The 27,232-nt window shown below is 37.9% G+C and overlaps 1 protein-coding gene across 2 annotated transcripts in view; it reads left to right on the forward strand.

Moving 5' to 3' along the window:
• Positions 1-27,232, forward strand: part of PTPN22 (protein tyrosine phosphatase non-receptor type 22) — a 60,225-nt gene that overhangs the window by 31,494 nt on the left and 1,499 nt on the right. Inside the window, exons 12-20 of one of the 2 annotated variants that reach the window (XM_047872895.1) lie at positions 5,875-5,948; positions 6,087-6,892; positions 9,081-9,164; positions 9,320-9,450; positions 11,690-11,717; positions 15,576-15,659; positions 15,906-16,021; positions 17,236-17,266; positions 22,098-22,175. In XM_047872895.1, coding sequence (XP_047728851.1) covers positions 5,875-5,948; positions 6,087-6,892; positions 9,081-9,164; positions 9,320-9,450; positions 11,690-11,717; positions 15,576-15,659; positions 15,906-16,021; positions 17,236-17,266; positions 22,098-22,175 — 1,432 coding nt within the window. The remainder of the gene's footprint in view (positions 1-5,874; positions 5,949-6,086; positions 6,893-9,080; positions 9,165-9,319; positions 9,451-11,689; positions 11,718-15,575; positions 15,660-15,905; positions 16,022-17,235; positions 17,267-22,097; positions 22,176-27,232) is intronic. The other variant, XM_047872894.1, reaches the window with a different exon arrangement.

The following is a 27,232-nucleotide window of genomic DNA, read 5'->3' on the forward strand; positions in this document are numbered from 1 at the left end:
CTCTTCCCCGAACTCTTTTTATCTTGAAAAACTGAAACTTTATACCTATTAAATAATAGCTCTCCATTCCTTCCTCCCCCCTACCCTCTCCACTGCCCTTAGTAACCACTATTCTACCATATCTGTGAATTTTACCACTAGGTACCGCTTATCAGTGAGATCACACGATATTCGCCCTTTGGGTTTGGCTTATTTCACTTAGCATAATGTCCTCGAGGTTCATCACTATCATAACGTGTCAGAATTTTCTTCCTTTTTAAGGCTGAATAATATTCCATTGTATGCCACGTTTTGTTTCTCCATTCATCCATTGGTGAACAGGTGGTTTACTTCCACCTTTTGGCTATTGTAAATAATACTGCTAAAAGTATGAGTGTATACAGATTGTTTGTGCCCTGTCTTCAGTTCTTTGGGGTATATATGCAGAAATGGAAATGCTGGATCATATAATTCTAATTTAATTTTTTCATATAATTCTAGTTTAATTTTTTGAGGTACTGCCATACTAATTTTTACAACAGTGCACCATTTTACATTCCCACCAGCAATGTCCAAGGGTTCCAATTTCTCCACATCCTCACCAATACTTGTTATTTTGTTTATGGTAGCCATTCTAATGGGTATAAAGTAATATCTCATTGTTGTTCTGGTTTGAATTTTCCTGATTAGCGATGCTGAATATTGCTTCATGTGCTCACTGGCCATTTGTATACTGTCTTCGGAAAAATGTCTGTCAAGTCCTTTGCCAACTTTTGAATTGGGTTTTTGTTGCTGTTGAGTTTTAGGAGTTCTCTATATATTCTGGATAGTAATCCCATGCCAGATATGTGACTTGCAAATATCATCTCTCATTCTATGTGCTGACCTTTTACACCGTTGATTATGTACTTTGATGCATAAATGTTCTTAATCTTTTCATAAAGTTCAATCTTTCTATTTATTATTACTGCTAGTACCTTTGGTGTCATGTCCAGAAATCATTACCAAATCTAATGTCACGAAGCTTTCTGTGTTTTCTTCTAAGAGTTTTATAGTTTTTGTTCTTATGTTCAAGTATTTGATCCATTCTGAGTTAATTTTTATATTATGTTGTAAGGTAAGAGTCAAACTTCATTCTTTTGGGGGCACTTGGGTGGCTCAGTCAGTTAAGTGTCCAACTTGGGCTCAGATCATGATCTCACGGTTCATGGGTTTGAGCCCCACATTGGGATCTGCACTGACAGCTCAGAGCCTGGAGCCTGCTTTGGATTCTGTGTCTCCCTCTCTCTCTGTCCCTCCCCCACTCACAATCTGTCTCTCAAAAATAAATAAATGTTAAAAAAATGTTTAGGGGTGCCTGGGTGGCTCAATCAGTTAAGCATCGACTTCAGCTCAGGTCATGATCTCATGGTTTGTGGATTCGAGCCCTGCGTTGGGCTCTGTGTTGACAGCTCTGAGCCTGGAGCCTGCTGCAAATTCTGTGTTTCCATCTCTCTCCGCCCCTCCCCCACTTACGCTCTGTCTCTCTTTCTCTCTCTCTCAAAAATAAACATGAAAAAATTAATTAAAAAATGTTTAAAAACTTCATTCTTTTGCATGTGGATATCCAGTTGTCCCAGAGCCATTTGTTGAATAGAGTCTTTTCTCCATTGAATGGTCTTGGCACCCTCACCAAAAACCAGTTTCCCACATATGTGAATTTATTGCTATGCTTTCTATTTTATTCCATTGGTCTTTATGACTGTTCTATGCCAGTACCATGCTGTTTTATTACTGTACCTTTGTAGTATATTAAAAAAATTTTTTAAACATTTTTATTTATTTTTGAGACAGAGAGAGACAGTGCAAGCGGGGAGGGGCAGATAGAGAGGGAGACACAGAATCCGAAGCAGGCTCCAGGCTCTGAGCTATCAACACTGAGCTCGATGGGGAGCTCAAACCCACAAACCATGAGATCATGACCTGAGCTGAAGTCGGGTGCTCAACATACTGAGCCACCCAGGCGCCCGTCTTTATAGTACATTTAAAAAGAGTAAGCTCAATGCTCAACGTGGGGCTTGAACTCATGACCCCAAGATGAAGAGTTACATACTCTACTGACTAAGCCAGCCAGGTGCTCCTGTAGTATATTCTGAAATCAGGAAATAGGCGTCCTCTGAATTTGCTCTTCCTTTTCAAGACTGGTTTGGCGATTCAGGGTCCCTTGAGATTCCATATGAATTTTCTCCTGGATTTTTCTATTTTTTGCAAAACACCATTGGGATTTTTATAGGAATCGAATGGAATCTATAGCTCATCTTGGGTAATATTATTATTGTAGCAATATTATGTCTTCCTATGAACAAGGGATGTCTTTCATTTATTTATGTCTTATTTAGTTTCTGTCAGCAATGTTTTGTAGTTTTTAGTATACAAGTCTTTCATCTCCTTGATTAAATTTATTCCTAAGCCTTTTATGATGCTAATATAATCAGAACTGTGTTCTGAATTTTCTTTTCAGATTGTTTATTACTAGTGTATAGAAAGGCAAGTGGTTTGGGTGTGATGATTCAACCTTACTGAATTTGTTTATTATTTCTAGGTTTCTGTGTGCATGCGTGGAATCTTTCAACATATGAGATCATATCATCTGCAAATGAAAATAATGTTACTTCCTACTTTCCAGTTTTGGCACCTTTTGTTTTTCTCTTGCCTAATTGTTCTGGCTAGAATTTTAAGTACTAAGTTGAATAGAAGTGGTAAAAATTGGCATCCTTGTCTTATTCCTCATCTTAGGGAAAAGCTTTTAGTTTTTCACCATTGGGTTTTTCATATATGGTCTTTATCATGTTGAGGACACTCTCTATTATTCCTAGATTGTTGAGTGTTTTTATCATGAATTTTGTCAAATGCTTTTCTTCTGCATCAACTGACATGATCAGATGGGGGTTTTCCCCTTTATTTTATTAATTTGGTGTATTATCTGGGTTGATTTTTGTATGTTGAACAATCCTTGCATTCTGGGACTAAATCCCACTTGGTCATGCTATATAATCCTTTTAATATGATGCTGAATTCAGCTTGCTAGTATTTGGTTGAGGACTTTGCATCAATAATCATAAAAGATATTGATCTGTAGTTTTCTTTTTCTTGTAGTATCTTTGTGTGGCTTTGGTATTAGCCAAAGGCTAGGTAAATGCTAGCCTCATAGAATGACTTAGCAAGTGTTCTCACCTGTTCAGTTTTTTGGAGGAGTTTGCATTAATTCTTCATTAAATGTTTGGTGGAATTCAATAATGAAACCATCTGGTCTTGGACTTTTCTTTGTCAGAAGGTCTTTTGATTGATTACTGATTCAATCTACTTACCAGTTGTAGGTCTATTTAGATGTCTCTATTTCTTCTGGAGTCAGTTTTGGTGGATCATGTGTTTCAAGGAATTTGTCCATTTCATCCAGGTTATACAATTTGTCAGTGTACAATTGTTCATACTATTGTCTTGTGATATTTTTTATTTCTGTAAAATTGGTAGAATGTATCTAGTTATATTTCTGTAATTTGAGATTTTAGTAATTTGAGTCTTCCCTCTTTTTTTCCTTAGTCTAACTAAGGTTTTCCCCTCTTATTGATCTTTTCAAAGGATCAATTTTTGGTTTTGTTGATTGTATCCACTGTTTTCTTAGTCTCTATTTCATTTATCTCTGCTCTAATCTTTAATATTTCTTTCCTTTTGCTTTCTTTGGGTTTAGTTTGTTTTTTTTCTAGTTCCTTAGGTATGAAGTTATTGATTTGAGTTCTTTATCCTCCCTCTCCTCCTCCTCCTCCTCCTTCTTCTTCTCCTTTTTTGAAAGAGGGAAGGGCAGAGGGAGAGAGAGAATCTTAAGTAGGATCCACACCCAGCACAGAGCCCAATGTGGGGCTCGATTTCACAACTGTGAGATCCTACATGACCTGAGCAGAAATCAAGAGTCAGACACTTAACTGACTGAGCCACCCAAGTACCTCAAGATCTTTCTTCTTTTTAAGAATGGGTGTCTATAGCTATAAATTCCCTCTAATATCACTTTCACTGTATCTTATACATTTTGGTATGCTGTGTTTTCATTCATTTCTAAGCATTTTCTAATTTCTGTTGTAATTTCTTTTTTGACCCATTAGTTGTTTAATTTATAGACATTTGTGAATTTTCCAGTTTTCCTTCTGCTATTAATTTCTAGTTTCAATCCATTATAATTGGAAAAGGTACTTTGTATGATGGCAATCTTTTAAAACGTATTAAGACTTGTTTTGTGGCCTACCATATGGTATATCCTGGAAAGTGTTCCATATGAATTTGGGAAGAATATGTATGTTGTTAGGTGGACTGTTATATATGTGCTGTTAGATCTAATTGACTTATGGTGTTATTCACATCTGCCCTCTATTTCCTTATTGATCCTCTGTCTGATGTATCCATTACTGAAAGTGGGGTATTAATGTCTCTAATCAGTTTACTAGGCTTGCTGTAACAAGTATCACAAACTGAGGAGGGCTTAAAACAAATTTATTTTCTCATGGTTCTGGAGGAGGAAGTCCAAAATCAAGGTGTCAGCAAGGCCCTGCTTTCTCTCATAGCTCTAGAGAGCTTTCCTTGTTTCTTTTTAGTTTCTGGAGTTTGCCAGCAATCTTTGGCATCCATTGGCTTGTGGGCACATTGCTCCAGTCTCTGTCTCCATCATCACATGACATTCTCCCTGTATGTCTCTGAGTCTCTGCTATATGTTTTTATAAGGGCACAAGTCATTATGATAGGGCTCACCCTAATCCATCTTGACTAATAATATCTGCAAAGACTCTATTTCCAAATAAGGTCACATTCACAGATGTCAGGGGTTGGACTTCAACATCTCTTTTTGGGAGTCATAATTAAGCCCATAACAGGTGGAATCTGATGATTGCCAATGACATTTAAAAATATATTTAAACATCTCTAAAATCAGGATATATTTCACAAATTGATGGTATCTAAGATTCTGTGTGACACATTTCATAATGTGATAATGGCTATGAAGGAAAAAAGATCGAGAGAGGATGACGAGTGTGTGGGAGTATGATTTGGGGTTGAGTGGTCAGAGAAGACTTTCTTATGCAGGTGACATTTAAGTAGAGAATCATTACTTAGAAAGAGCCAGACATGCAAAATCTGGAGCCAAGAGTATTTCAATTAGAGGGAATAGTAAGTGGAAAAGCCTTGAATTGGAAACAAGTTTGGTACACTTAAAGAATGGCAAGAAAACCAGTATAGCTGGAGAATAGTAAGGAAAAAAGAGGTAAAAATAAGTCTGAGGGCCTAATGAGCACTTATTAACATTAAGAGTTAAGATGATGTAATTTCTGAAGATAGGGTGTTCTTGAGAGTGAAATTACTCCCAAAGACATTTTAAAACTCCCATATTTGATGCTATAAGAAACCCTTTCTAGTTTCTATAACACTATTATTCCCTTTTTTTGGAGCCCTTTGACCTCAGTATGTGAACAAGTTCTTGTTAGGTTCAATATTTTAGAAACTCAATATTTTGGAAATCTCTTATGTGAATTATTTAAATACTTTATGCTTTCTGAAAACTAACTTCTCAACTTTATGAATTTAAAATACCTCATTGCTGAGGTGCCTGGGTGGCTCTGTTGGTTAAACGTCCGTCTTCGGCTCAGGTCATGATCTTGGCGGTTCATGAATTTGAGCCTGATGGGTTGGTGAGTTTGAACCCCATATAGGGTTCACTGCTGTCCGTGCAGAGCCCTCTTCGGATCCTCGGTCCCCCTCTCTGTGTGCCCCTCCCCCACTCGCATGCTCACTCTCTCAAAAATAAAACTTAAAAAAATAAAATATCTCATTGCCATTTCTTCACCAACAACCAATGTCTTGTTTTTCTTGAAGATTCAAGCAAAGTATTCAGTTCTTGAGCAAAATCCCACCCTAGAAGCAGAGTCTTATTCTAATTTACCAAAAAGGTGAGTACAATTTTACACACCTCAGCGTTATCTAATTGTTTGGGGGAGTGCAAATCTCATGCTTAGAACTCATTGTGATGCTGGGAAGAGGCCTCTTTGGGGTGCTGCGGTACCATCATTGCTTTCTTTTTGTTTCAGTGGCATAAAAGAAGCAAACATGGTGAAGCAACAGAATAAACAAAAGATAAGGCTGAAAAGTGCAGACGCTTCTTCCTTTGGCCCCAGGACTCCTGAAATAAGTGAAAAGGAAGGGTTAGTTTTACACCCTGCTGAACAGAGCAGTTCGTTTGACATTTTGGAGCTAAATTGTGGTTGTAACAAAAATGCTGACACAACCGTGAAATGGGAGCCAAAGGCATTTCCAATAGTTGGGGAGCCTCTTCAGAAACATCAGAGTCTAGACTGGAGCCCCATTTTGTTTAATTCCAAACCTGCAAATGTAGCAGGGGGATATTTCAAATCAAAGGGGCGGATAACGCGGACCAAATCAACTTCCTTTGAACTGATGCAGCAAAGAGACACCAAGGAGCTGGATATCAAGGAGAATGTTTTGTGTTTGGAACCTCAACCGCACAACTCTCCTCTTGGGCGGGCTCGAAAAGCGATGCACGTTTCTTCAGCAGAACTGAATTATTCACTACCATCTGACTCTCGGCGCCAAACGAGCAATGCCTCTAATGCAAAGCAGCAGGACTCTAGTGCTGTTCAGGTGCATTCTTACATGTCCTTGGAAGATCCTTTTTTTTCATCATTGTCACCAAGTAGCACTGGTTCTAAGATGTCTCTTGATTTACCTGAGAGGCCAGATGGAACCGCTTTACCTCGTTCTCCACTGCCCGAGTCCTCCACAACCCTCTTCTCTTGCTACAATTCACATGATTCTTTAGCACTGAGTTCTCCAACTGGTCACCCTCCACCCCTGGACCAAGAGACAGCAGTAGTCGGTAAAGTATTTCTGAAAGTGTGTATAACATTTTAGATTTCACTTTGTTTCTATAGAAGATTTGGTTTCTTCTCATCCCTGCACACCCCTCCCCTCATCTTTCTTTGCTTCTTTCTCCTTCTTCCTTCTCCTCCTCAAAGAAGTGAGTTCCAGAAGTGTTTTAATGATGCGGTAAGTTAAAAAAAGGCAATAACAAACATGTAATGGTTGATGAAACAGGCAGCAGAGGAGGCAGTCGGATCTATGCCAGTCAGAGTGCCTGTAAAGAAGGCAATCCTTATTTCTTGAAATGTGTGTGAGAGGTCCACAATTTACCCTTAATATGCAGAAACAACTTCCAAAGGAACAGCAGAAAGGATTTGATCAACAGTACCACGTGGTCACTGGGGATTCTTATTACACTTTTTCTTTTTCTGTCTTTCTTTTTAAAAAAAAATTTTGAGACAGACACAGAGCATGAGCAGGTGAGGTGCAGAGAGAGGGGGAGACATAGAATCTGAAGCAGGCTCCAGGTTCTGAGCTGTCAGCACAGAGCCCGACGCGGGGCTCGAACTCACAAACTGCAAGATCATGACCTGAGCCGAAGTCGGTCACTTAACCAACTGAGCCATCCAGGCGCCCCTCTTTTTTTTTTTTTCTTTTTTTTTAGTATATTTATTTGTTTTGAGAGAGAGTGCAAGTTGGGTGGGGCAAAGAGAGAGAGAGAGACAGAGAGATAGAGAATCCCAAGCAGGTTCGGCACTGACAGCGTGGACTCTATTGTGGGGCTCCAACTCACAAACTGTGAGGTCATGACCTGAGCTGAAACCAAGAATCGGACACCCAGGCACCCCAAACGTTTTCATTTTTTTAAAAAAGATTTTATTTTTTTTAAGTAATCTCTACACCCAACATGGGGCTTGAACGCACAACCCCGAGATCAAGAGTCTCATGTTCCACTGGCTGAGCCAGCCAGGTGCCCCCACTTGGGATATTTATTGCACAATCATGTGGCTACACTGAGTTAAACAGATAGCTAAGAACTGAATTCTCTTACGTAGGAGTTGGAAGAGGAGGACCTGATTTCTTGCTGTTCTTGTGTAATAACTTAGTAGATGAGAATGTGTAGTTAGTATCCTGTGTGGGCCTTTAATCTTATATACACCTTTACGTTCATACTTTCTCACTTTTTTAATTCTAGATTTTTGCAAATTCGTATTATTTTTGTTTTATTGAGTGGTTTGAAAGTAGAAGTAAATATCCTGTTAGAGATGACTAGAGTAGCTTGATATGAAAGAATGTGAAGAAAAGAGCAAGTGTGACTCTACAGGTATATTATCAGAAATTTATAAATAACATTTTACGTGAATAGGAAGTAGAGAAAGCTTTTTTTCCTATAACGTTATTTATTATATAGTTTTTAATAGATGTGTGTATATGGTATATGTAGCTTTGTAACAAAAATGTTTTATCTGGATTTAGTTCCTTCTCTGATTATTTTATATACTTTGATCTTGTTTTATAATTTAAAGGATTTTTTTTTTTTTTTTTTTTTTTAAGATACCCACAGCATCTTAGACTTCTCTGAGTACCATCAGTAAAAACAAATCTTAGCTTTAGGGATTGTAGTGGCATTGACATGTGTGCCACCTGGCGGCAGTTTCTTGTAATAGCATTTGAATTTTTCTATACCAATTCTGAATTTTTCTACAGAAAAATAGAAAACGCTGTTACACCATCGTTTTGTAAAAAGGAAAAGAAATACTTATTCTTTATTGTAGAATAAAGAACGGATACTAACACATTTATAACTCTACCTACTCTGTCACTGAATCCTTGGCATGTTTCAAAGTGCTATATCATCCTTTATTGTATATTCTATGTAAAACAAAAGGGTTGTATAGAAAACAGTTCAAAACTTCCTGAATCAATATAACGTTTTATATTTTCTTGACTGGTACTCAGTGACTCAATCAAAATATTTTTGGGCTTTTAAAAAAATTGTAAATTTTGAAGCAACAGCAAAACCTCCTGGGTTTGCAACTTAAATAAAATGGGAGAATTTATCTTGCTATCCCCTTGAGTAAACACATACCAGCTCAACTGTTGTAGCGATGTTTGATGGAATTTACATTGCGATTAGAACGTAAGAATTTCCTTTGGATTTTTCTAATTAAAAATTATGATTATATTTCTGACATTTTGGATAGCAACTTCTCCAAGGATAGATGATGACATTCCCCCTCCACTTCCGGAACGGACACCTGAATCTTTTATTGTGGTGGATGAAGCCGGTGAGTACGGTTGAGTTAAGTGTAAATTAAAGTGTGGATTAACTGGATTACCTCTCAGGTCCTGTTGATGGTCTGTGTGCTATTGCTAAGTAACATTTGCTTTCTAAAAGAATGACAACACTCCTAAGAATTGGACCATATTTACTTTCTTTCAGGAGAATTTCCACAGACTGTTCCCAAATCCTTATCTTCAGCTGTGAAGGTAATAATTGGAACATCATTAGAATGCAGTGGAACATCTGAGTCAAAGAAATCTGATGACTCTGTGAGACTTAGACCAACTAAGGTCGATAAGTTTTTTTTTTTTCCTACTCATTTGGATTCAACAGACTGTAGTCCTACTTCCTGTATTTTTAGCACCTATCCACTCAGTAAGCACTAAGCAGTACTACTTGTAAAGCAACGTGCTAGAGGATGTGGGAATAAAAAGATGTATGAGACACAATTATTGGGGCGCCTGGGTGGCTCAGTTAAGTGTCCAACTCTTGATTTCGGCTCAAGCCATGATCTCACGGGTTTGTTCGAGCCCCGTGTTGGGATCCATGCTGACAGCACGGAGCCTATTTGGGATTCTCTCTCCCTCTGTCTCTGCCCACCCCCACAAATAAATAAATTAGCATTAAAACAAAGACACAATTATTGCCCTTAAGAAACTTACAGGTTGGAAGTGACTAAGGATGACTTAGTGAAAGAGGAAATATTTGAGCTGGTTCCCGAAGGACAGTTAAAGCAAAAATAAATGTTTTGTAAGTAGGTAGCTTGTTCCTAGTAGTCATTTGGTAGGCTGTATTATGTTAGCTGTGATATCATAGGGTAGAGAATAATTTTTTGAATGACACGTCCATATTACTTAAGATAAAGTTTTTGGAATAATGCTCCCCACTTCTGGAAGAAAAACCTACACTTCAGTAATCTGTTGTGCATTTATATATTCTATGAACCAACTACCTTAAAATTTCAGAGATCAGAGAAGTAATTAACTAAACAAACATTTCAAAGTGCCTACAACTGCAATGCTGGCAGGCAAATATTCTCTATCTTTTTAATTACACTTTGAATTTATTAGTAATTATTATTGTTAATAATCTGTCCACATGTAATAAATAGTCTTTATCTTAACAACTCCTAGAGCCAAAACAGTCACTCCTTTTCTAATGTCATGAAGTAGTTTCAATTTCAACAATTTACCTCCCGTTAAATTTCCTGGGAAATGTGCTGAATAGGAAGGAACTAAATTTAAAAAAAGGATCAATTTAAGACCAATTACTGTGACATATAAAAATCACTGTAAGGTTTGGAAGGGGATACTTGCAAACGATATATTCGATCAGGGGTTAATATCCAAAATATATAAAAAACTTACACAATTCAACACCAAAAAGAACTCAAATAATCTAATTTAAAAATGGGCAGAAGACATGAATAGACATTTTCCCAAAGAAACATAGAGATGGCCAACAGACACACGAAAAGATGCCCAACATCACTAACCAGCAGGGAAATGCAAATCAAAATCGCAATGAGCTATCACCTCACACTAGTCAGACTGGCTAAAATAAAAAAACACAAGAAACAAGTATTAGTGAGGATATAGAAAAAAAGGAACCCTCGTGCACTGCTGGTGGAAATGCAAACTGGTGCAGCCACTGTGGAAGACAATATGGAGGCTCCTCAAAAAGTTAAAAATAGAATTTCCATATGATCTAGTAATTCCACTACTGGGTATTTACCCAAAGAATATGAAAATGCTAATTCAAAACGATATATGCACCCATATGTTTACTGCAGCATTATTTACAATAGCCAAGATATGGAAACAACCCAAGTGTCCACCCATAGATGAATGGATAAAGAAGATATCACACACACACACACACACACACACACACACACACAGGAATATTATTTAGCTATAAAAAAGAATGAGATCTTGCCATTTGTGACAAAAAAGAGGGTATTATGCTCAGTGAAATAAGACAGAGAAAGACATATGATTTCACTTATACGTGGACTTTAAGAAGCAAAACAAACAAGGAAAAAAGAGACAAACAGAAAAACAGACTCATAACTATGGAGAACAAACTGGTGGTTGCCAGAGGGGAGGAAAGTGGGGAGATGGGTGAAATCGGTGAAGGGAATTAAGAGTATACTTATCTTGATGAGCACTGAGTAATGTGTAAACTGTTGAATCATTATATTGTGCACCTGAGACTACTATAGCTCTGTATGTTAATTATACCTGAGGTTTAAAAAAGAATAAAACATTTTTAAAAAATTCATAAGCTGGCTTTGAAAGAAAAGAAAAAGAACAAAGAAATTTACAAAAAGAAAATAGAGCACTGTAAGAGTTAAGGATGCCTTTTCATAATTCAGTGAGTGCATTTATAAATTTGTAAAATAAGATCATTTCGTAACTGTCTCTGGAGGTATATGAAATATGATTTCAAAAATGTCTTTTATGGCTTTGAGTTTGTAAATTTGTGTACCTATCCTTCTTTCACTTTTCCTTTCTTTCTTTTTTTTAGAGTGTAAAACTGCGGAGTCCCCAGTCAGGTAAAAAAATTTCCCTTGGCTTTAGATGACATTTAGCCCTAAGAATTTATACTATAGGAATGACTCATTAAGTTTAGGGTAATTCACCTCAGGAGATGACATAGTTCCCATAATAGCTACCACTATTTATTGATTTATTTCTGATTTTCCCAGGCTAGGAGTTTTGTTTTGTCAAGGGCAAGGTAAACACAGGGTTTTAGAATTCTGTTCCTTCATATATATTCCTCAGAAAAAAAACAAAACCTCTTTCAGATAGAATCTCTTAAAGCTGTGAAGCATTTCTGTTTTATAGGCTTTACCATTGTTAGAAATGGGATTCTTTAGATCTTTAACTTGCTGTGCTTTTCCAGTACTTTCTTGAGCTTCGCTTGTTTCATACATCGAATAACAACATCCACAGCTAACATTTACTGGGCATTGATAGGTAGTTTATATACATTATAAGACGTGGTAGTTGCCCTTAACATATTTATTCATATGAACATATTATTTAAATATGCATAGGTTGTTTAACATTGAGATTAATGAGCACGGGCTTTGGAGTCGGAGAGGCTTTAGTTCAAATCCTTAGCCTACCAGTAGTTATCAAGATGCATAACCTTGGTTAAATTATATACTTCTTTATTGATTTTTCTCATGTATAAAATGAGGATAAAAGGACTCATTTCTTAGAGGATTTTTGTAAGAGTTAAGTGAGATAATGCAGAAAGAGCTTTTAACAGTGGTTGTCAAATAGTAAGCTCTCGTTAAATGTTACCTATTATCATTTTTATTAGATAATTACTAAATGAGCAATTCCTAAGTAAGCTCAGTATGCTTTATACAGTGTTAGAATAGGCAGGATATATAAGAAAGGGTACTGTTTAATGTTTATATGCAAATTGGGTAGACAAAATTGATACTTGGAACCATTAACTGATAATCTGTGTGGCACTGATTATAATCACCAGGAGTCTGGAAAAAGGGGAGGTATCACTGGAGTGGTTAGGAAAGGCTTCACTGAGTAGAAAAAAGAAACTTAAGAATATAGTTAGAGGAAAAAGGAGGGGATCAGGGTAACATTCCAGGAGCAGGGATTGGGATAACATTGGTTTCAAAGGTGGCAATAAGCATTATGAGCATAGAGAAATGGTGAGGTTAATTTAATTGCACTAGAGGATCTATTTGGGAAATATGGAAATAAATTTGGATGGATAAAATGTGGAAAGATTGTAAAGGATTTTATTTAATTCTGAAGGAATTTTTTAATTAAATTTTTTTAATGTTTATTTTTGAGAGAGAGAGAGAGACAGAGTGCGAGCAGGGGAGGGGCAGAGAGAGAGGAACACACAGAATCCGAAGCAGGCTCCAGGCTCTGAGCTGTCTGCACAGAGCCTGATGTGGGCTCACCGGCCTTGAGATCATGACCTGAGTCACAGTCAGCTGCTCAACCGACTGAGCCACCCAGGCGCTCCGATTCTGAAGGATTTTTTTTTTTAATGTTTATTTATTTTTAAGACAGAGAGAGATAGAGCATGGACAGGGGAGGGTCAGAGAGAGAGGGAGACACAGAATCTGAAATAGGCTCCAGGCTCTGAGCTGTCGGCACAGAGCCTGACGTAGGGCTCGAACCCACAAACCGTGAGATCATGACCTGAGCCGAAGTCGGATGTTTAACCGACTGAGCCACCCAGGCATCCCCCAGTTTTGAAGGATTTTAAAGTTAGACAGATGAAATATCCAAGTCAAGGAAACCTATACAGAGGGAAAGCCGATTCACGGTAGCCAATCTAATCCAGGAAGAATGGGGAGTGACTGCTAAATGGGTACAGAGTTTCTTTTTAGGGTGATGAAAGTGGTCTGGAAATAGGTAGTGGTAATGATTGCATAGCACTGTAAATGCACTGTCATTAATGGCAAATTTTGTTATGTGTATTCTATCATACACACATAGAGCTAGGCAGAAGAATTTCAGTTTAATGCGACAAGTAATAAGCATTGTACGTTCTTCATCAGGGTAGAAATAAGATGAAAATGGTATTTTAGGAAGATATTTGGCAGGATATCATTCACTGAAAGTTAGTTTTAGTTCTCAGTGTGTTCCCTAATGGCAAGCTGGAAGATGATAAGCGATTTCAGGGTGGTTATCAAATATTTATTAAGTGCCTACTATATGCCAGGGATTGCACTAGGAGCTGGAAATAAGCAGTGTACTTTATTTTGCATATCATCCAGCGTATAAGAAATAAACAAGAGAACTTGATTTAGAGACAAATCCTAAGGCTAAAGAACCCAAAGACTAGAGACAGGTAAAACTCTAGCCTTGAACCACATTTTCATTTTCTTTCTTTTTTTTTTTTTTCAACGTTTATTTATTTATTTATTTATTTATTTATTTATTTATTTATTTATTTATTTTTGGGACAGAGAGAGACAGAGCATGAACGGGGGAGGGGCAGAGAGAGAGGGAGACACAGAATCAGAAACAGGCTCCGGGCTCTGAGCCATCAGCCCAGAGCCTGACGCGGGGCTCGAACTCACGGACCGCAAGATTGTGACCTGGCTGAAGTCAGACGCTTAACCGACTGCGCCACCCAGGAGCCCCCACATTTTCATTTTCAAAAGACACTACTATACGGGGCGCCTGGGTGGCTCAGTCGGTTAAGCGGCCGACCTTGGCTCAGGTCATGATCTTGCGGTCTGTGAGTTGGAGCCCCGCGTTGGGCTCTGTGCTGACTGCTCAGAGCCTGGAGCCTGTTTCAGATTGTGTGTCTCCCTCTCTCTGACCCTCCCCCGTTCATGCTCTGTCTCTCTCTGTCTCAAAAATATATAAACGTTAAAAAAATTAAAAAAAAAAGACACTACTATAATTATACTCAGTACTGTATGATATTATACACCATTTGTATCTTTAAGCCTCACTTTGTGGGAAAATAGCTCTATTATTTAAAATTCTTTACAGCATGGAAAATCTCAAACACATTTTAAACATACCATAATAGCATTATCACACCAATGGAATGAACAATAATTCGTTAATATTAATCTAATATCCAGATTTTATTCAATTTTCTCAAATTGTCTCAAAAATGTTTTTTTACAGTTGGTTCATTTGAATATGGATTCAAAGACTACACACTGCATTTGGTTTATAGATTTGTTAAGTCTTTTAAAATCTGTAACAGTTTTCCTTCCTTTTTATATTTTCTCATGCCATTTATGGGTCATTTGTCAAAGACTGCAGATATTCCAGATTTCCCTGTTTGTATTCTCATGGTTTTATATAGCATGCTACTCTATCCCCAGGATTCTATGTAAAATGGTAGTTAGAACTAGAAGCTTGATTAATTTTAAGTTCAATTTCTTTGGAAGAATACTGTTCTCTTCCCCCCCCCCTTTTTAAAAATGTTTATTATTTTTGAGAGAGAGAGAGACAGCATGGGGGAGGGGAAGAAAGAGGGGGGAGGGAAAGGGGAAGGGGGAGGGCAGAAGGTGGAGGGAGGGGAAGGGGGGGGACAGAGTATCTGAAGAGGGCTCTGTGCTGACAGCAGAGAACCTGATGCATGGCTCAAACTCATGAACGATGAGATCATGACCTAAGCCTAAGTTGGATGCTTAACCAGTTGAACCATCCAGGTGCCCCTGGAAAAATACTTTTCTACGTGAGCTAAAAGTTTTTCATGAATCATAGTCTCCTTGGCTAAAAAACTAGAAGAACAAAATTCTTGAGGTTCCAGTTATTGTTTGGTCATTTTTTATTTGCTTGTTGTGGGTTAATATTGAAAACTTGGAAAAGTTATACAACACCGAAAAGGGATTTTGACTTATAACTTTTGGTTGATGGATTTGTTTTGTTTTGTTCGTATTCTCTTATCACAGATCTACATCAAGATCGGTCTTCTCCTCCCCCACCTCCACTCCCTGAAAGAACCCTGGAGTCCTTCCTTCTTGCTGACGAAGATTGTAAGTGGAAGTACATTCCTCTCAAAAAAGCTATAAAAATGAGACTTCTAACAGATTAACAATAAAATAGGACCTATTGAAAAGGCATAAAGAATGGTTAAACAAGAGAAAAATAATACATTAAAAAAAATGCCAAAATGTATTGTAAAAATAATGCATAAAAAAGCAAAGCTAAGAATTACCGAATATATACCTATACATAGCCCAAAGGCTTAAAAAGCTATGTAACAAAACATTTTTTTTAAGGTATGCAGGCTCAGTCTATACGGACCTATTCTACTAGCTGTCCTAACACCATGGAAAATTCAACATCTTCAAAGCAGACATTGAAGACTCCTGGAAAAAGTTTCACAAGGACTAAGGTAAAGAAGATGGGAGTTTTAAGAAACATGCCAAAGGCTTTCCATTTCTGACGGTGTTCATACCCTCCAGCTTTCCCCTGATGCCAGAATCAAGAGGGAAACTAGATTATTTATAAGAGCAGCTGATTTGGAAAGACAAGACTGATAATCATTAGGGGAACTGATTAAATAAATCATAAATCAAAGTATATGCATATAATGAAATACTATATAGCTAAAAAAAAGAATGAGGACTCTGTCAGTGTATTTATATATAATTTATTAACTTTTCTTTAAAAGGTAGAAAATATGGTCTATGTTTGTAATATGTGTTCATAAGAGACTCTGGAAAGATACATAAGGAACTAACAATAATGTTTATCTGTGGGGGGAGTGTTAGAAACTGGGTGGATGGAGAACAAAGATGGGAGCATTTTTACTACCATATTTTGAATCATAAATAAATGACTTATTTTCAAAAATTTAAACAGAAATTGTCCAAAAAATAAGGTATTAAATATGTATTATATAGAAGAATACAGTTTCATTATGTATTAGGAAAACAGAAATATCATAAAGGATATCTACCTGCCATTGAAAAGACTACAGGTAATCTACAGGTAATCTCCTATCTGAGAAACAACATGAAAATATAAAAAGAACAAAATACCATGGAACAGATTAAAATAAACATGCTGAGGCAATGTGAAGAAAAGAAGAAATCTGGGCAGGTTCCTGGAATAGATAAGTTAGAGACTTCACCCTCAAGGAGGCTGAGTGGGTTTTCTGAGTGGAGGGAGAAGGAAGTGGTATGGTAACAGTATGGAGTGGACCTTAGTAAATTTAGTTGGGGATACGTTTAGCAAAAGTTCTCGGCTAGAATGGGAATGGCTGTGTATCACAGCTATCTTCAGAAGCCATTGAGGATTCTGGAACGGTCCTAATAAAGAAGAGAAGTGGAAACTCCCATCTTTTTCCTCTGATATTTTGAGAACATTCTTTCGAAATACATAGGGGGATTCTTATGGAGGTGGGAAAAATGGCAAGACAAAATCAAGTGGAGGCTTTGCACTGAATTCAAATAACAAGGTGGAAAAATAATTTTGTGTGTTTTGAAGGCTATTTTTAAGGAAATTAATCCTTTTGACTGCCGTCTGTATTTCTACTTGATTAAAGTATTTTGGATTTCACAGGAAAACAAGAGAAGACTAACGTTTCCCTTTTCATTTTTGTAGAGCTTGAAAATTTTGAGAAACATGAAAAAGAGTAAGTTTCTTTATACTTGTTTTTTAGAATACATACACCGCTTCCACAATTGTGTAGTTTCCCCTTATATAACCACTCTGGGAAAAAATTAACATTATTGTTCCTATACAGGGCCTTGCTGGGGCCCTGCGTATCAGACCAATCACCTCTAGGCCTTGTACTGTGCTAGGCTCTACAATGGTAATATTGGAAGGGAGTAAGGAGGGGGGAGGGGTTTCTGTTTAACAGACAGGAATAATAATACGATATTTGGCACTTTCTACCCATCCTAAGATGCTGTCATGCAAGTGTGTTATTTAAAATTCCTAGCAGTCTAACCTCAGATGTATTTTCTTTGAAAATAGTCACAGCAAAGCATATTGTGAAACAAATGTGTTGATTTAACGAAACAAGCAAAGTATTGACACATTACCATTTTTGCCAAGTATTATTAGCAATAAAAGTCTGTTGCTTATTTTTTTTTTTGCTATATTGTAATGAAAACAAAACTGAAAAACTCCTGAAACTGTGGGAAACTGATTATCTTAGAAATCCTTATTTACAACTAAAAGCATATAAAGCATTGTGATATACTTTTTATAAATTTGATCCACTTGGTCAGTCATCAAGGACCCAACAACTATTTGGTATTATACTGGTGTTAGAGGGAGGGACAAAGAGCACTGAGAAAACATGATTTATGGTATCGCCTATACAAGAAGGCTTATAGCTGAATCTAACCCATTTCTTCTGAGTTTTTACTCTACTTCCCTGTCAATAGACTTGTGCTCACCTGCTTTCATTGACACCACACCTGATCTTGGAAGTGAACAGATTTCTCACCTACGATGGCTAAAATATGATTGGGAAATATACTCTTTCCTCTAATGTGAGTCAAAAGAGAATTTAAACATTTCGGAGGAAATTGTAGTATAAAACAGGGGAAATAAAATAGCCCAAAGCAAAGAAGTGACGGACTTGAATAGCTAGCCAGTTTGAAGAGCTTAGCTTACGAAACACCCAATTTTCTTTCTTAAGAAAAAAAAAAAAAAGAAAAGAAACTCTTTATATAGCTCCAACCCTATCTTGGGGATATCAAACAAAGACACAGACACTTCAGGTAAATTTAGGTTGGCATAGATTCAGTATGTGGTGAGATACTCAGAGACTCTGAGTATTATTTCTGAGTAAGACCTCCCAGATCATTCTCTAGGTCTAGGCTAATTTCAATTTCTCAGCTGCCTTTATCCTCTGGTCTTTTGTCCTTAAATGAAGAACTGGCCCTTAAAATATCTGACCCTTAAAACTGATCCTGAAGCTTGGGATGTATCTGCCTGTACTTGGGAAAAATGTCCTCTTCCCCTTCCAGATGGTTTATGACTCTTGAATTCCAGATGTTCTCCCTTTAGCCTGGATCTCCAACTGGTCTGTAGTTAAAGCTGGTCCTAATTTTGATAAAGTAACGATTCTTCACCTATTGTTTTAAGCTAGCATTTAAACGTAGTATCCATTCATTGGCTGAATATTCACTGAGTGCCTACTAAGTGCTAGGCATTCTGTAAGGCACTGGGTATATGATGGTATATAGGTATCGGGCTATCCCTCTGTGGAACTTAAGTCCAGTTAGGGATTCAGACATTAAACAAGTAAATTCACAGATACATGCATAATAATGCATGGTGATAGATGCTGTGCAGGAAACCAAGAGGGTAATTATGAGAGAGAATAACAAAGGGGATCTATTTTAGAACGAGTGGTCCAGGAGGCCCTTTCTAAGTAATGATTAAACCTGAGACATGAAGGAGCAGCCAGCCAGGAGAAAAGTGGGGAGAGGACCCCTCCAGATAGAGGAAGTAGCAAAGGTAGAAGCTCTCGAGCGTGGGTTTGGTGTGTTGTAGGAACTGAGAGGAAGCCATCATAGCTGCAGGGTATTATGAGGAGACAGCAATAAAGTGTGGTGACTGACAAGATGGTGGTGGTGGGGGAGAAGGTAGTTAAACCCTTATGGGTCATGTTAAGTAGTTTAGAGTTTATTGTAAGTGCAATGGTTGAAGAGCTTTAAGCGGAGATGTTACATGAGCTGTTTTTTTTCTCTTTTTTATAAAGTTTATTTATTTTGAGAGAGAGAGAGAGAGCATAGGCGTGTGTGTGCACGGGCGAGCACAAGTAGGGGAAGGGCAGAGAGATCGGGGGAGAAACAGAATCCCAAGCAGGCTTGGTGCCACCATTGCGGAGGTCAAACCCACCAACTGTGAGATCATGACCTGAGCCGAGATCAAGACTCCCACCCCCAACCGACTGAGCCACCCAGGTGCCCCACATGATCTGTTTTTTAAAAAGATCTTTCTGGCTGCTGTGTGGAGAGTGAATCATAGGGTGACAAAAATTAAAGCTATCAACCATGATGCCTGATGCCTACTTTTGGTGGGAAACTTTTAATTACTCAGATACCCTTCAATTGCAAGTGATAGAAAACCCAACTTAAGCCAGCTGAAGCAGAAGAGGGGAATTCGTTGGCCTGTAACCAAGAGCTCAAATGATATAATCAGGACCCAATCTCATTCCATATCTCCACCTTTGTTTTGCTCTGTGTTAGCTCATTCATAGGCAGGCTTTTACCATGTGGTTTCAGGCTTATGATGGAAAAAATGAGCTGTTTCCTGGTTGCTCAAGCAATAGTCCGATGACTAGTGCTGCTGATTGGGCCTGACTGTGTTGGTTTGGTTCATTTGTCCAACCTTGAACCAATTATTGCCAGTATATTCTGATTAAGCAGAATCAGAATGGACACTGACCAGTAAGGAATGAGGTCAGACCTAACTGCTATGATCATGGCAATGTACCAACTGAAAATTAGCCCTAGTCATAGGTCAGTTCCTTGATCTAATGGTAGAATCAACTTCACCAGAAGTATGGAAGCTGAAAATTGGGCTGGGGTGGTTTCCTAAAGAAAAACTCAAGCTCTGTTATCAGAAGAAGGAAGAATTAACGCTGGGCAGGCCAGCATAAATATATCTGTGACATGATACAATTCTACTGAAGCTGCCATAGGAAAAAAACAAGATATTTCATTAAATGAAAAAAGTAAATTGGGGCACCTGGGTGGCTCAGTCCGCTGAGTGTCTGACTTCAGCTAAGGTCATGATCTCACGGTTCGTGAGTTCCAGCCCCGCGTCGGGCTCTGTGCTGACAGCTCAGAGGCTGGAGCCTGCTTCGCATTCTGTGTCTCCCTCTCTCTCTGCCCCTCCCCTGCACACGCTCTGTGTCTCTCTCTCTCAAAAATAAAGAAACATGAAAAAAAATTTAAAACAAAAGAAAAAAGTAAATTATAGGATAATCAGTCTTGTTTATATAATAGCCTAATAACAAAACTATGTACTTACAAGTATATCAAGTTCAACCACATGGCATGCCATTTTCCAAAAACAAAAAGCAAACAAACAAACAAAAAAAACAAATTGTGGCAAGCCAGTATGCAAAGCAGCAATTCCCTTTGATATATCTATTTGCAGAATCTTTCGTCTCCTGTTATAAAAAAAGACAATACTCCCTCCTTTTGGTGTAATTGTTTTCTTTCTGAAGGATGTATACAGCTCTCAGCTCATATGCATTATGGTGATGATTGATATGTCCTCAACTTTCTTACCTTCATGCACATCTTATGCATGTCTCTATCCTCAGCGCCTAGCCCAATGCTTGGCACATAAAAGATATTCAATAAATATATATTTTAATAGAATCTGATTGAAATTCATTATGTCCCACAGGGCTTCATACTCAAGTACTCCCACGGAGAGGGAGGTTTTTCTCAAATTGTAACATTAGCCATGTGTTTACAAACATAGATGCAGTCCTCACGCTGCATACTGAAAATGTTGAAAACCAAAAAAGGGTGACTTTTTAATAATTTCTCCCTAATCATATGCTGTTTTTACACAAAGTTTTATAGAAAGTTTATACAAACCTGAAATTATTATTTTTTTCACTGCTAGATAGTGCACGTGCAAAATGTGGACGATGTGAAAACTGGAGTGTTTTTAAAATTGGGCAGAAATTGATACATGAATATATTAGGGTGCTGGGAAGAGAAACATTTTTTATTTTATTTTTTTTAGTGTTTTATTTATTCTTGAGAGACAGAGCACAAGCAGGGGAGGGGCAGAGAGAGAGGGAGACACAGAATCCAAAGCAGGCTCCAGGCTCTGAGCTGTCAGCACAGAGCCCAAAGCGGGCCCGAACTCACGAAACGTGAAATCATGACCTGAGCCAAAGTCGGACGCTTAACTGACTGAGCCACCCAGGTGCCCCGAGAAACATATTTTTAAGCCTATCTATTAGTAGCTAACGTAGCAAAACAAAGCGATATAATAATGTTTTGGGGAGATTCTGGGCCTCTATAATGGGAAAAAGGTAGGCTGGAGAGTGAAGATATTCCAGGAGTAAAGGATGCTATAAGAAAAACCATAGATGAAGTCATGTGGAAAACAAATGATTTAAAAGTGTCTTAAGAGTGATGAGTGCAAAATAAAATGAAATCAAAAGCCACAATTTGAATCCCCCCCAAAGCTGTTTCACAATGTAATGGATGTTATTCCTGAATACTCTGGTGATTTTCTTTAGTGTTGGGCTTTACTATACAATCTGTTTGCAAAGAAAAGATACCCCCTCCCCCACACACAAAAGAGTTAACCCATTTGTAAGTAAGCATCTGTATTTTGTGGTATTTTATAGTAATATGTTAATTTGGGAGTCTTAATTACTTTGGAGGAAATATTTCAAGTTACGTGTTCTGCTAAACAGTAATCAGAGTTTGTCTTCATCTTTTCCCTTACATTTTTTCTTTTGATTCTAGGTGTCTCTAATTCTTCTCCAGCAAACAAGCCTGCAGACTCTGTTCAGTCAAATCATTCCAGCTCCTTTCTGAATTTTGGTATGTGTGTTATTTTCCAGCACAGTTAAAAAAAAATGTTTATCTTGTAGTATGAACTTTAAATAGGATTCAAGGTTGATATATAGGTCCTTATATCTATATTTTTTCCATGCAATTTATCTTTTTATTTTTGACCTTAGCTACCTCTTAACATCTTACCTAGGATGGAATTGCCTAGGATAGCAAAAAATAAAGCTAGGTAACCACATGACTATGTTGCCATGTAGTAAATGAATGTGACTAGCCAAATGAAGAAATTCTGAGATGCTGTGAGACTCTAGTTCATATCTAATCAAAGTTATAAAAAATACATGTGTGATCATAAGAACAACACTTGCCATCTAATTTTATAGAACTCGTTCTATAGTAGGGGCTGAAGCATAATCCTGGCAGTTTAAAGGAATTGTTTGCCCCACTGTCCCTAACTATAAACTATAAACCTAAAATGATAATTTTATGGGGTGCCTGGGTGGCTCAGACGGTTAAGTGTCTGACTTCGGCTCAGGTCATGATCTCATGGTTCATGGGTTTGAGCCCCACATCAGGCTCTGCGCTGACAGCTCAGAGCCTGGAGCCTGCTTGGATTCTGTGTCTCCCTCTCTCTCTGCCCCTCCCCAGCTTGCACTCCTCTGTCTCTTAAAAATAAACATTAAAAAAAAAAAAAGAAAAAAATGATAATTTTATATTATTTTAAGCATCCTATTATTCTATATGACATAAATTCATGATACTATGTAAGATAGTATCACATATACTATAAATATTTGTAAGGAATGTAGTAATTAGTGTAGGCTATAATTACTAAAAATTTTTACCCAAAAAGCAGACCTCCCTCCCCCTCCCCCAGGAAAGGATCTGGGAGCCCCCATGGTACCCTGGGACAAGACCTTGAGAACTGTTGCTGTGTGGTATTGTCCTTATTTGTATGGTCAGAATTGGGTTGCTGCCACATCCAGATTGCAGGTAGCAAGAAGATAAGAGAAAAATATGTAAGAGGTGAGATCTCCTCTTCTGGTCTTGAGGTATCGGCCTGGAAGTGGCAACATCGCGTCAGCTCACATTAGCTTGAGAATTTGGACATATGCTACATCTAAATTGCAAGAGTAGCTGGGAAAAGTAGTAACACTGGGTGGGCAGTTGCTGAAATACAATTCTATTCCTGAAGAACCAAGGAAAGGTTCTGGTGGACAGGTAGCAATCCCTGGCCACACCTGGATTATGGTCTCCATTTCACCTTGGCAAAATATCAACTAGAATCTCTGGATACATTTTTTGGGCTGAAAAATTTTATTTGGGGGCACCTGGGTGGCTCAGTTGGTTTGACTCTTGGTTTCAGCTCAGGTCATGATCTCACAGTTTGAGGTTTGAGCCCTACATCGGGTTCTGTACTGACAGCTTGGAGCCTGCTTGGGATCCTCTCTCTCCCTCTCTCTACCGCCTCCCCCACTAGCGCCCTCTCTCTCTTTCAAAAATAAACATTAAAAATCTTTATCTAGATTATATTGTCTAAGGTTTACAATGTTAGAGAAAAAGAAGTTACTATTCTTTTTTTGTTTAATTTTTTTTTTAACGTTTATTTTTGAGACAGAGAGAGACAGAGCATGAACAGGGGAGTGGCAGAGAGAGAGGGAGACACAGAATCTGAAACAGGCTCCAGGCTCTGAGCTGTCAGCACAGAGCCCGACGCGGGGCTTGAATTCACGGACCGGACCGTGAGATCATGACCTGAGGCGAAGTCGGACGCTTAACTGACCAAGCCACCCAGGCGCCCCAAAGAAGTTACTATTCTTATGAAATCATTTAGTTAAAAAACCCATACAGATTATCATATACCCCATGAAAAAAACACACAAAACTTTGTCTGGAACACAAATGTTCCCTTCCTTCCTTCCTTTCTCTCCATCAGTGATACCACTTGAGTAACTCATGACCCATCTAACTTTACAACAATCTGTGATCTAATATGAAGATAAAATATTGAAGAGCTGCCTCCATAATATATTTCTTCTCAGATATGCTTAGATTTGAATATTTACTTACTTAAAAAGCACAACTCTTTCACTGGCTCTTTTTTGTGTGTTTTTTAACGTTTATTTATTGTTTTGAGAGACATAGAGAGACAGAGCACAAGTTGGGGAGGGGCAGAGAGAGAAGGAGACACAGAATCCAAAGCAGGCTCCAGGCTCTGAGCTGTCAGCACAGAGCGCAACGCGGGGCTCAAACCCACGAACCGTGAGATCATGACCTGAGCCGAAGTTAGATGCTTACTTAACTGACTAAGCCACCCAGGTGCCCCCTTTTTTCTTTTTAATGAAGCAATATAAATTGTAGTAATAATTTACATACAAAAGTTTTTAATTTTGAATAAAAATTCTGTTTATAAACATTTTTATTTTTTCTGAATTGGCCTACCTGCAAAAAAAGGTAGCTTGCTGGGGCACCTGGGTGGCTCAGTTGGTTAAGTGTCCAACTTTGGCTCAGGTCATGATCTCACCATTTCTGAGTTCAAGCCCCATGTTGGGCTCTGTGCTGACAGCTCAGAGCCTGGAGCCTGCTTGGGATTCTGTGTGTGTGTGTATCTCTCTCTCTCTCTCTCTGCCCTTCCCCTGCTCATGCTCTGTCTCTCAAAAATAAAATAAACAGTAAAAGAAAAAAAAGGTAACTTGTTATTGTTCTAAACTATTCAGAATTGATCAGTGAAAAAGACTGAATGCAGGTATTTCTTTCAGGTTTCCGATACTTGGTACTTACATACTACGTTCTTACTTCTATTCTCAGTTTACTTGGGTTGCAGTCAAGCTACCTGGACTGAATGGATGAGTTTGTGACTATTTGTGTGAAGCTATTTAACCTGAAATATTCTTCCTTCTATTTTCTTTTTTATCACTCAGAGGAGTAAAATGTATATGCACTTGGCTGTGTGCCTCTCCCCCAATTTTTTTTTATCATCACCATTATTAAATTTAATATTGGTAGTTTTCTTGTTTTTACCTTCTTCTTTTCCATACTCACCTTTTCTTCTAGTTCTGGTATGGTTTTTTTTTGTTTTTTTTTTTTTTGTGGTTCTGATTGAAGCAACACTTGAGTGTTTATGATGTGCCATGCATTGTGCTGGATGCTTTAAGAAATATCTCATCTGACCTTTTCATCAGTTCTGTAAGGTGTACAATACCCACAATTTTGGAAGATGATGGAATTAAAGGTTTAGGAATATTTTTAGTTTTCCATATTCTGTTCTCCCCTTGCATTTCAAAGCTTTCATTGTTCAATTTGAGTGCCTAAAGTTGTTAATTTTCAGAGTGCCTTGAAAATATACCTTCATCACAGAAAAGTCCTATGTTGCTAAAGTGATAAAGAGCCGATGTTATCAACCTGCAAATCTTTTTGAAAGGATCCAGAAACAATTTTCATTGGTTCTGCACAATTTCCTTGTCCTCCTTCTTTTGAGGAGAGAGAGGGGGCAGAGAGGAATGTTTGAAGGAGACAGATAAATAAAAGTGATTACTTTAGCTTTTCACGATTGTTTATTAGTTTATTTCCCTAAGCTCTTCAAACAATATCTTAGTAAATTGAGGGCTGTCTGGGCCGAAGTAGAAACATACCTGAGTTTTTTTGTTTTTTGTTTTTTTTGGGGGGGGGGCACAAGTGAGCAAGGAGCAGAGAGAGAGAGAATCCCACAAGGGGCAGAGAGAGAGAGAAAGAGAGAGAGAAAAGTGGGGCTTGTGCTCACCTGAACGGGGGTTCGTGCTCACCAGATGTGGGACTTGAACTCACGAACTGTGAGATCATGACCTCAGCTGAAGTCAGATGCTTAATGACTGAGCCACAAAGGTACCTGAAATATGAGTGAGTTTAATATAATTTTGTAAAGCAATAGTGCTTATTTTTCTGAAATTGAAATTTCCCAGTTTTTTTTTTTTATGTGTGGTAGGTGAAAAGATGTAGACATAGGATATTACTTAAAAAAACTAAACAATTCAAAAATGGGCAAATGACTTGAAAAGACATATTTCTGGAAAAAGACAGATGAATGGCCAACAGGTGTGTGCAAAGATGCTAGATATCACGGATCATCAGGGAAATGCAGAGCAAAACCATAGTGAGATATCACTTCACATGTGTCAGAATGGCCATTGTCAAAGAGACAACAGACAAATGTTTGCTAGGCTGTGGAGAAAGGAGAATCCCATACATTGTTGTATGGATGTGAACTGGCGTAGCCATTACGGAAAACAGTATGGAAGTTCCTCAAAACATTGAAAATAGATCTATTACATGATCTGGTAATCCTACTTCTGGGTATCTATCTAAAACAAGTGAGATCCTTACCTCAGAAGAGGTATCTGCACCTCATGTTCACTGCACCATTATTTACAATACACAAGACATGGAAACAACCTAAGTTTCCACTTGACAGATGAATGGATAAGGAACATATGTTATATATACATTTCATATATATATATATATATATATATATATATATATGCATATTATTCAGCCATAAAAAAGAAGGAAATCCTACTGTTTGAGACAACATGAATGAAACTTGGGGGTATTCCATGAAATGAGATAAGTCAGAGAAAGACAAACACTGTATGTATCACTTATATGTGGAATCTAAAAAAGCTAAACTCACAGAAATATACAGTAGAATGGTGGTTGCCAGGGGCTGGGGGAAATGAAGAGATGTTGGCCAAAAGGTACAAACTTCCAGCTGTAAGATGAGTAAGTTCTGGGGGTCTAACATACAGCATGGTAATTATATATTTAACAGTACTATATTCTATACTTGAAAGTTAAGAGTAAATCATAAATGTAATCACCACAAAAAATGGTACTTATATGAGATGGAGGTCTTACCCAGCCTTAATGTGCTAATCATTTCATAATATATACATGTACCAAATTATCATGTTGTATACCTTAAATTTAACATGTTACATGTCAATAATATGTCAGTAAAACTGGGGGAAAAAAGGGAGCCTGGTGGCTCAGTCGGTTAAGTATCTGATCTCATGGTTTGTGGGTTTAAGCCCCGCATGGGGTTCTCTGCT

This window comes from Prionailurus viverrinus, chromosome C1, assembly GCF_022837055.1.
Source record: "Prionailurus viverrinus isolate Anna chromosome C1, UM_Priviv_1.0, whole genome shotgun sequence".
Lineage (NCBI taxonomy): Eukaryota > Metazoa > Chordata > Mammalia > Carnivora > Felidae > Prionailurus > Prionailurus viverrinus.